At 52.2% G+C, this 11440-nt stretch overlaps 1 protein-coding gene across 1 annotated transcript; it reads left to right on the top strand.

Moving 5' to 3' along the window:
- Positions 1-5454: 5454 nt before the first annotated feature.
- On the top strand, positions 5455-8347 carry LOC135579510 (inositol 1,4,5-trisphosphate receptor-interacting protein-like 1). Its single transcript, XM_065063185.1, has one exon. It carries the CDS (start codon positions 5685-5687, stop codon positions 7764-7766), a length of 2082 nt encoding a protein of 693 aa, XP_064919257.1. The 5' UTR covers positions 5455-5684; the 3' UTR covers positions 7767-8347.
- Positions 8348-11440: the final 3093 nt, after the last annotated feature.

Genomic DNA, 11440 nt, shown 5'->3' with positions numbered 1-11440 from the left:
ATCCCGTAACCGTCATACCCCCTATATTAAGATGGTGATCATGAGGTGTGGCAGAATGCAACCCCCCCTCTCTCCCCCTCCCTCCTTCAGTATGGAAGGAGTGGGCACATCTCCCTCTTTCTCTGCTAGTTGAGGCTAACAGCTTCTTTTGTTTGGCCCCAGAGCACCCTGGCCAGGGCCGTTAGGAGAAGGGAGTGCCGAGGCACACTGAGCCGCGCCCAGTGTGGGGGATGTTTGGAGGCTTCAGGGGCACCCGCAGACAGTGTGGGGGTGCAGAGAAGCTTCTAGAGTGCCTACAGTCAGATCTGATCAGATAGAAACGGGATTCTCGTCGACACGGCCCATTGTCGCGGGTCTCTCGAAGCACGAGCAAGATGCTGCCGCCGAGAGCCCCGCTCCCCGGGATGGGGACTCCGCTTGCCTCGCCACCACGGGTGTGAGTAAACCTTCTCGCAGGATTGAGAGTATCTTTATACTTTTAGTGCACACATGCACGTATAACTTTCCGTGCTCCATATGAGCGCGTGTAAAATTAATACTCGCACAATCGCGAGTGTATTTTCCTCCTGTGCTTCCACGTAAACACATGTAGGATTCCGTGCACACTTGCGCGTGTAAGTAAATTAACTCTCGCAGGATTGCGGGTGTATTGTAAATTTACCCTCGCACAATCGCAAGTGTACACTTCCCGTACTCACTACGAGCGCGTGTATCTCTTTAAAAACAATCCTGCACCGTGTTTAGGCAAGTGTGTACTTCTCCGGGACTCAGGGCCGGCTCCGGCATTGTTTTGGGTGATGCCACGTGCGTGCACACTGTGGACCGCCTGTTGTTTTAGGTGCTGCCTCAATAATTTTCCTCAACTGACATCTGAACCTTTATTTAAGTCACTTTTGGAGTGCTAAAACCCTGTTTCTCGCCGGTTTGATAAAAGTTGGTTTTGGACCTTGTTGTCCCTTAAATTAACCTACGGGGTGCCTCCGTGACACGAGGGTCACTCTCTCTTCGCCCATGGCCGGCATCCGGAGAGGACCCTGCCTGTCTGCCTGTGATCCACAGCCCTCAGGCCCTGCATCCCCGCAACCAGTTTCCAGTTTGCTGTGCAGTCCCGCCCGGGACTCGCGGGGCCTGAGCTGCAGCTGCTGGAGCCGCCAGCCCCGCAGCCCCAGCTCTGCTGCTGAGTGACGCCAACGGCACACTGAGCATTCGAGGTGGGCTTTTATATTTTGTGTATATATTCTCTGTCTATTAGTAACGTTAGTAAAAGCCTTTAAAACCTTCCAACTTGAAGTCTGAGTCTCTCTTCCTTCCTCCTTATCTTTCCTATCATCGCTCTGATGTACAGGACGTGGGTGGCGGGAGGTGAGGGGCTAACGGAGCGTCTGCCACGGTTTATTGCCGCCTTGCCTTAGAGCATGACACACTCCTGATGGGTTCACGTGTAGGAGGAAGGAACCGCTCTGCTGCCAGGTGGTTGTGCCTGTTACAGATGGAAGACCTGACTACTCTCAGCGGCAGTTGCCACCAACTTTGCTGCAAACCCTGCTCGTGATCCTGTTGCACGAGGGACAAGCTCAGACAGGCAGCAGAGCTCCTGTGGGCTTTCTGGGTTGGTGTCGATTTTTCTTAGCCCTCGAGGAGACTTAAAGGAACTGCCGTGTTTTGGGAGGGGGTTATTGACGGATATAGAGGAAAAGAATACATGGAATTGAAAGGTAGAAAGGAACTTAACAGCTGAGTCAATTATACTGTTAAGAAGGCATCTTTTATTTCATCAGTGCTGGGGAACACTGGGGATCATCCTCCATAAGTGCTCCAAAGACTGGACGCTCTTGTGTTGCTTATATTCCTATAATTAATACACATGCATTACAATTTTCGGGAATTTTGACACACAGTAGATCTGTACCAAAAAGAATTGATGATGTTAGTTATAATTGGTTAGTTTCGTACTTACAATAACTCGATTAATTATTAGCTAAATATAAGCTAAGCACTCTGCTTCTAAACAATTTATTACTTAATCTTCTGTCTCCCTCTTGTCGTGCAGAAGGATCTATAACTTGAAAAATATCCCCTGGTTTTGCAGGTGGTCGGAAAGCATTTATCATGTCAATTGGTTAATGATGGGTGTGTCTTTTGTAACTTAATTACAGTGTACATTAATTTAGCAGCTTCTCTTCAGAATCAGAAAACCAGTTTGGAAGGGACCACACAGATCATCTGGTCCAACCTGGGCCCGGAAGGGGCACACGAGGACCATGTAGGCCAATCCCTGACTCTGCACCGGGTAAGCTTCAAGTTGTATCACGCAATCATAGAATGATTTAAGTTGGGAAAGACCCTTAAGTTCATTGAGTCCAGCTGCAAACCTATCACTGCCAAAAACACCACCAAACCACATCCCTAAGTGCCATGTTTACACATCTTTTGGGTACCTCCAGCCACGGTGCCTCAAGCACTTCCCTGGGTACCTTCTTGGAATGCTCGTTAACCCTTTCAATATAGAACTTTTTCCTGATAGCCCATCTGCACCTCCTCTGGAGAAACTTGAGGCCATTTCCTCTCTTTCTATCAGTTGTTACCTGGCAAAAGAGACGAGCCCTCACCTCACCACAACCGCCTTTCAGGCAGTTGGACACAGTGATAAGGTCTCCCCTCAGCCTCCTTTTGCAACTGGCTGGCTACACTGTGCGTAATGCACCCCGGGAGACGGCTGGCTCTTTTGCCTGCCGGGGCACATTATCATAGTCTCCTCTTGAGCTTAACATCAAGCACAACCCCCAGATCCCTTTCCTAAGCCCATCCACTTCTGTTTGCTGCCTGAGTTCCTGAAAGAGAGCCCTGGCCAGACAAGCCAGCCTTCTGCTCCTCTTGTTTGATTTGCAACACATAGTAGCTACTCAGTCCTGCCTTCTGAAGGAACGGCTTTTAAAAGGTCACCAACGCTTAGGAACACCAATGCCCTCGAAAGCACATGCCCAGGTGTGACGCATGCACTTGACTCTTCCCAACCAAACCAGCAGCAGTATGGTACATGCCCCAAAGGAGGCAGAGGGCTGAGCTGTAGCTGAGCCCGGGGTCCCTTTTAGAAAACCCACAAGGAAGCAGAATGACTCACGGAACACCGACAAGCTGTGGGTGCAAGGAGGCTCTTGCAGACCTTCCCCACTCTATGCAGCTTGACCACGAGCCAAGCATTTCATTCCTTCAAGATGGCAGCCTGGTTGAGCCTACTTTGACCTGTCTCTGCTGTGCAAGCTCGGCTGTATGGTAATGGTCTTTTACTAATCACAGGTCACTGGCTGAGCCCAATGGAAGGTTTATATCAATCATTTAGCTTAAGTAAGTACGTTTGAAATAGAACCAATCACTTTGAATTAGAAGGTTGTATGAGTTTTAATACACTGTCTGTTTCACATTACTTAGTAAGCAAAATTTGTTGAAATCTTAAACCGCATGTTGAAAATTCTGCTCCGACTTACCAAACTTGTACCTGCTCAATGAACACAACGCAGCTGCAAACCATCAGCAGCTGCAAGATAAGGCCTGTGTCCCTGACACCCTTGGGCTGGGTGTGGAAGGGACTGGCCAGCAGGCCTTGGGAGAGTTGGGCGCTGCTGGCTGTCCTCGCGGTGTCTTCCTGCCATGGGAAGCATCAGGAAACCTTTTAAACGGGCCCGTGCCAGCCCAGGAGAGAGGCTGGGATGCAAGGATGCAAAGCCTAGAATTACAGGAGTAATTTTTTACTGGCACGCATGAGGTATTTCATTCAAACTGGAGCACCCCAATTGTGGTTTCACACGAGCATTCAGGTGCAACACGATTTGTCCAACCTCTACTTAACACACACATACTACTAAGTTGCAAAGCAGCTAGAATTCTGTGCCATCACCATCCACCTGCCTGATTCTTGATCTAAACACCCCTGGAGCTGCTCTTCCTACAGTTACTTATCTGTGATGCCAGATACTGGGGGGTTTCACAGAGGTGAAAGAGAGTCCAGGGTGCAGGTGTGATTGTCTGGGATTAGAGAACTGAGAGCACTGTGTAACAGGCAGGATCCAGGAGAAGGCAAGCAAGGAAAGCTGAGCCACCCACTGCCCACATTAGAAGCAAGGCCACCAGGAAAGGGGCACAGGTGGGGCACGAGAATCCAGACCGATCAGTTAGAATATTGCGTGTCATTAGCATCACGCTTCATATTTAAGGTGAGTGGGGATCTTCTGGCTAGTGTCAGAGCTGGGACGGAGACCTGTTTGGAGGAGTTCTGTTCGGGAGTTTCTTTATTTCGGTCTTTTGCCATTCTGCCGTTTTGCAGAGGCCGCTGGGCCTTTCTGCCTTTTTCTGTCTTCTCTCTCTGGGATCGGTTCTTCTGGACGAGGGTGCTGCTTCCTGGGACGGGCTGCTCGGTGCAGGCAGAGTTCAAGAGGAATTGCACTGGGTACCTTTTGTGTTTTATTTCCATTTCATGTACATTATTTTTACTAGTGGTGTATTAGTGATATTTTGTTATTTTATGAAACTCTGTTTATGCCATTCCACGAGTTTCTCCCTTCCCTTTCCTATCTCTCCCCTATTGGGGGATGGGAGGACGGGGGAGTCAACAAGCGGCTCTGGCGGCTCTATTGCTGGCTGGAGTTACACCACGACATGGAGCTGCGAGATCGCTCACGAGACTGCTCATCGCCAGACAGGCTCTGAAAGAGCTCTTCATGCACAGAGCTGTGTTTGCGAGGCTCACAGCTGACTGCAGGCGACAACTTCATCCCACAGGGACACAGAGTGGAGACCAGGGTGGCTACAAAGATGATTTTTTCCCTGCTTTCCCGTCACACTCTCACAAATGTGGCGGCGATTTCACATGGGAAAAGAAACTCCTTGGCAGCTCCATCTGCACCGGGACCAAGCGATAGGCACCGCTGATGTGTCTCCGTGTGTTCGCTGGGGTCCAGGTGGAGACTCTGCTGATCCCAGACACATTCCGGGGAGCTGGTACCACAGAACTGAACGTGCTGGACGTGGAGAAACCAGTGCTCTATCGGCAGTGGGAGCTGCCCACTGGGAAAACTGCACCTGCACCCCCTCGTCACCCTTAGGAATTGTCTCTTTGGAATCAATGTCCTCTCGCAGTGGCACAGCAGGAACAGAGGTCCTGCCATGGAGAGGCCCCATCTTCCCAGCGCAATTTCCACCATCACCCACCCCAGAGGCAACAAGGGCCCAGCCGTGACCACCAGAGCAGCGGCCAGCAGCAAGGGAGCTGATCCCATCTCATGGGATAGGATGTCAGGGAGCAAAACATCCGTGGGTCACATCACCCATTTTTATAACTGGGAAGGGTGTGGGGGGCTTGTGTCTGCTTTGTAAACAGAACCTTGGGAGTGCTGTCAGGCTCGGTGGGTCCGTACATTGTCAGGGTTGGTGTTTGGTTGCCAGGGGCAGCTGCGAGTGGCTGGGCCGGGGTGGTCAGGACCAGGTAGGGCCGGCGGGCGTGCCTGTGACGTGCTCTGGCGCCTGTGACATCACAGGGGACGAGTCCCCACGGGGCGGTTATCAGGGGCGCCAGCAGCAGCGCTGCCCCAGTCCGGCCTGGGCCAGCGGTGAGTGCGCAGGCGGGGGGAGGCCGGGCTGGACGGGGCCGGGGCAGAAACGCGGCCCCCGGGGGTGGGTTCTCACCCTGCATGGAGGGCCCGGCCGCTCGCGGGAGCACCTTGGCCAGGGCACGGAGCCGCCGCCGCTGGGGCCGGGGCAGCCCTTGCTGCCTCCCAGCTGCCTCGGCCCCGCTCCTAACCTGCCCCCAGCTCCCTGTGGCCCCCAGCCCCGCTCCCCAGCCACCAGCCCCCTCCCTCTCGCACAGCCCCACTGAGCCCCTTCTCTCCCTTCTCGTGCAGGCCATGGCTCTCTTGGACGTTGCCTTCGGACTTTGGCAAATTCTTACGCTGAACGTGCAGCCGGTCGGCTATGAGCCGGATGAGGAGACGCGCGAGCGCATGGAGCAGCGTGCGCAGATGCTGAACCGGGAGATGACTCGGCTGTGGCAGGAGGTAGAGCGGATGAACCAGGAGCAGAGGAACCAGGAGCAGAGCGGCTTTGCTTGGGCATCCCTGCTCCTCTCCGCCTTGCAGTGCTGGCAGTTCTGGGCCATTGCTGCAGTCCTGGTCCTGCTCTTTGGGCTCTGCTGGTGGCTCAGGAAACGGAGCCATGAGCCAGAGAGAGAAGAGGAGAGCTCCGGTAACAACGTGGAGGAGGAGAGACATGGAGAAGAGAATAACGATGCAAATGAAGCCGAAGAAAGAAGTGATAATGCAAATGGAGCTGAAGAAGAGCATGACGATGCAAATGGAGCTGAAGAAGAGAATGATGATGCAAACGAAGCTGAAGAACAGAATGATGATGCAAATGAAGATCAAGAAGAGAATGATGATGACAATGAAGATGAAGAAGAGTATGATGATGCAAATGAAGGCGAAGAAGAAAATGGTGATGACGATGAAGATGAAGAAGAGTATGATGATGCAAATGAAGGCGAAGAAGAAAACGGTGATGACGATGAAGATGAAGAAGAGCATGATGATGCGAATGAAGGCGAAGGAGAAAATGGTGATGACGATGAAGATGAAGAAGAGCATGATGATGCAAATGACCCGGGAGTGTTTTTTGCGGAGGGCATACAGTGGCCAGTTCAGCACCTGGACAGAGATTGCACGTCTGTGCTGAGCCTTGTGGAAATCTTCATCCTTGTCTACCAGCGTTTATTCTCAAATACTAGTTTTCCAGTGCTGGAAAAAGCTATCGGGGTGGGCAGTGCCTTTGAAGGGTGGAGTCCCCGTGAGGAAGACATCACCTACCGCCTGCTTTTGCCCTTGAAGCCCCCCCGTGGACACACCTTCCACCTGGAGCCGGGCCCCGTGTGGCCAATGAGGAACTTCCGCGTCCGCGTGGAGTTGGTGTGCACCTGTGAGACGGAGCAGCCGGCAGGAGAGACACGTTGCTTCCTCCACGACCCCGAGCAAGAGCAGGGGAGGAATGCAAGCTTCAGCACCCTAGACGACCTCTGCACTGACTCCTACCTAGATGTGCAGAAAACTGCGCGCTATTTCCAGATGTTCGTGAGACGTTCCTGGAGGGCTCTGCCTCTTTCAGCCATTCGCCGCCTAACAATGCTGCCCTCCGACCGCTCCTGCAAATTCTGTGTGACAAATCGCCGGGGGAAAAGGCTTTCAATTGAGTTGATGTTCGGGGTGCAAGAAGGCGCCTCGGACATCTTTGTGAGCAGCCAGTATACAGAGGCTGCCTACACCCCTAGCACGATGTGGCCAGAGACCTACGCTGTGGCAGAGAGGAAGTTCTTCAGTCATATCGCCAAACATGCACAGCCTGACACCGGCTACCTCAGATGCCTGCAGCTCTGTGTCCGCTGCCTGCTGGGCAGAGACTTTTCCACCTATACAATGAAGACAGTTGTGATGCATCTGCTGAGCGCCATGCCGCTGTCAAACTGGCGCAGGGGGCATTTCTGGGAATGGCTGAACAGCATCATGCAGTACCTGCAGAGATGTCTGAAGAAGAAACACCTGAACCACTTCTTCATTGGCAATGAGAACGTGCCTGAGGAGATCAACTTGCCCCTGGAATTGCAATTGGCTCAACCAGTCAACCTCTTCCAGCACCTGACACAGAATCCTGACGCCTTTCTGCACGCACAGCTTGAGTTTGAGGAGCTGCTAAATCGGGTTCATATAATGCTTCTCCGCGGACGCTGAAGGAGGTCTTCCCGCACAGAGCTGTGTTTGCGCAGGTCACAGCTGCTGGCAGACGACCGTGTCTTCCAGGAGGAAAAAAGAGAGGAGAATGCAGGGCACGGAACGGAAAGGGAACACCCTGCGCAGCAGCCCTCCGCCAAAAGTGGCAGCGTTCCCCTCTCGATGGTCTCCCCAGCGCAGCAGCCGGTGAGGACAAAGAGGATTGTGACCCTGCTCTCCACTTTCACTGTCAGGGCCGTGGTGGCGATTTCACATTGGCCCAGATACTCTTGCTGGGAGCTCCGGCGGGGCAGGGACCAAGCGACAGGCACCGCTCCATGTGCCTCAGTGTGACCTCTGGGGCCTGGGGGACACTCTGCCCACCCCAGACACTCTCTTGGGAGCTGGTGCCACAGAACCGAGCGCGCTGGACACGAGGAACACGCTGATCAGTCGGCAGCGGGAAACGTTCCTGCCCAGCAAAAGCACGCGCTGGGGAGTGGGACCCGATGCAGCTGAAGAGGCCGTCGCGAGGAGGCTTGTGACAGGGACTCCGTTACCAACCGGACATTGACTGCACCCCTGACATTGACACATTCCGTTTCTTCTGGGAGCTTTACCATGTGCAAAGCTGCCAATAAGTGTTGTGTTTGAATAAACATTGTGTTGTGAGTTTTTGCATCACTTTTGTGGGGATCGTGGGCATAGGGTGCTGACTGCTCAGCTGGCACAGAGTCAGGGAGCGTTTTGCGGAAGATCTGATGTGGTGGGCTGTGGTCTCTCTGATTCTGTAAATCTGGCTCCCCTTTGCGTCCATGCTTCCTCATCGGGGCAATGAGAATAACTCATCAGCCTCCAGAAGGTGGTTCATCCAGTGCAGCAGATGGAGGAGAGGATGCAGGAGCAGAGTGGCGTGGCCTTGGGAGCACTGTGCTTTTCTGCCTTGCAGCAGTGGCAGGTCTAGTCCTTCTCCTGCTCTTTGGGCTCTGCTGGTGGCTAGAGAAAAGGAGCTGTGCCTATGTGGGTATCAGTGAGGAGGAGAGATCCAGCAGCAGCACAGTGCAGGAGGAGGAAGAGGAGGCAGGGTTGAGAAACACGAGGAAGAGGAAAGTGAAGAAGATCGTTGTGATGATAGTGATTTGAGCATGGTTTTTGAAAAGCACATTCAGTATCCAGTGCAGAACATGGCCAGCAAGTGCCAGGTGGCAGAGGAAGTAGTGGTGACTTCCTCCATGTTTTCAGATTGCTCTTCTTCAAGAGTTTCTTCCTCCCAGTGCAGCCAGTCATTGATAAGGAGACCAAGGGAATGCCAAAGAAGCTCACGTGTAGATTTATTACTATGGTAGCCAAGAAGGACTGGTAAGTTTTCCCACGTTCCGTTGTGAAAGGGGCGTGTTTGAGGAGGGGTGGATGGAACAGATGATTTAAATTGACCAATTAAGTATTCCATCCCGTAACCGTCATACCCCCTATATTAAGATGGTGATCATGAGGTGTGGCAGAATGCAACCCCCCCTCTCTCCCCCTCCCTCCTTCAGTATGGAAGGAGTGGGCACATCTCCCTCTTTCTCTGCTAGTTGAGGCTAACAGCTTCTTTTGTTTGGCCCCAGAGCACCCTGGCCAGGGCCGTTAGGAGAAGGGAGTGCCGAGGCACACTGAGCCGCGCCCAGTGTGGGGGATGTTTGGAGGCTTCAGGGGCACCCGCAGACAGTGTGGGGGTGCAGAGAAGCTTCTAGAGTGCCTACAGTCAGATCTGATCAGATAGAAACGGGATTCTCGTCGACACGGCCCATTGTCGCGGGTCTCTCGAAGCACGAGCAAGATGCTGCCGCCGAGAGCCCCGCTCCCCGGGATGGGGACTCCGCTTGCCTCGCCACCACGGGTGTGAGTAAACCTTCTCGCAGGATTGAGAGTATCTTTATACTTTTAGTGCACACATGCACGTATAACTTTCCGTGCTCCATATGAGCGCGTGTAAAATTAATACTCGCACAATCGCGAGTGTATTTTCCTCCTGTGCTTCCACGTAAACACATGTAGGATTCCGTGCACACTTGCGCGTGTAAGTAAATTAACTCTCGCAGGATTGCGGGTGTATTGTAAATTTACCCTCGCACAATCGCAAGTGTACACTTCCCGTACTCACTACGAGCGCGTGTATCTCTTTAAAAACAATCCTGCACCGTGTTTAGGCAAGTGTGTACTTCTCCGGGACTCAGGGCCGGCTCCGGCATTGTTTTGGGTGATGCCACGTGCGTGCACACTGTGGACCGCCTGTTGTTTTAGGTGCTGCCTCAATAATTTTCCTCAACTGACATCTGAACCTTTATTTAAGTCACTTTTGGAGTGCTAAAACCCTGTTTCTCGCCGGTTTGATAAAAGTTGGTTTTGGACCTTGTTGTCCCTTAAATTAACCTACGGGGTGCCTCCGTGACACGAGGGTCACTCTCTCTTCGCCCATGGCCGGCATCCGGAGAGGACCCTGCCTGTCTGCCTGTGATCCACAGCCCTCAGGCCCTGCATCCCCGCAACCAGTTTCCAGTTTGCTGTGCAGTCCCGCCCGGGACTCGCGGGGCCTGAGCTGCAGCTGCTGGAGCCGCCAGCCCCGCAGCCCCAGCTCTGCTGCTGAGTGACGCCAACGGCACACTGAGCATTCGAGGTGGGCTTTTATATTTTGTGTATATATTCTCTGTCTATTGGTAACGTTAGTAAAAGCCTTTAAAACCTTCCAACTTGAAGTCAGAGTCTCTCTTCCTTCCTCCTTATCTTTCCTATCATCGCTCTGATGTACAGGACGTGGGTGGCGGGAGGTGAGGGGCTAACGGAGCGTCTGCCACGGTTTATTGCCGCCTTGCCTTAGAGCATGACACACTCCTGATGGGTTCACGTGTAGGAGGAAGGAACCGCTCTGCTGCCAGGTGGTTGTGCCTGTTACAGATGGAAGACCTGACTACTCTCAGCGGCAGTTGCCACCAACTTTGCTGCAAACCCTGCTCGTGATCCTGTTGCACGAGGGACAAGCTCAGACAGGCAGCAGAGCTCCTGTGGGCTTTCTGGGTTGGTGTCGATTTTTCTTAGCCCTCGAGGAGACTTAAAGGAACTGCCGTGTTTTGGGAGGGGGTTATTGACGGATATAGAGGAAAAGAATACATGGAATTGAAAGGGAGAAATGAACTTAACAGCTGAGTCAATTATACTGTTAAGCAGGCATCTTTTATTTCATCAGTGCTGGGGAACACTGGGGATCATCCTCCATAAGTGCTCCAAAGACTGGACGCTCTTGTGTTGCTTATATTCCTATAATTAATACACATGCATTACAATGTTCGGGAATTTTGACACACAGTAGATCTGTACCAAAAAGAATTGATGATGTTAGTTATAATTGGTTAGTTTCGTACTTACAATAACTCGATTAATTATTAGCTAAATATAAGCTAAGCACTCTGCTTCTAAACAATTTATTACTTAATCTTCTGTCTCCCTCTTGTCGTGCAGAAGGATCTATAACTTGAAAAATATCCCCTGGTTTTGCAGGTGGTCGGAAAGCATTTATCATGTCAATTGGTTAATGATGGGTGTGTCTTTTGTAACTTAATTACAGTGTACATTAATTTAGCAGCTTCTCTTCAGAATCAGAAAACCAGTTTGGAAGGGACCACACAGATCATCTGGTCCAACCTGGGCCCGGAAGG

The sequence above is a fragment of the Columba livia genome, chromosome 5, assembly GCF_036013475.1.
Source record: "Columba livia isolate bColLiv1 breed racing homer chromosome 5, bColLiv1.pat.W.v2, whole genome shotgun sequence".
Lineage (NCBI taxonomy): Eukaryota > Metazoa > Chordata > Aves > Columbiformes > Columbidae > Columba > Columba livia.
This window is presented reverse-complemented; position numbering and strand designations above follow the sequence as displayed.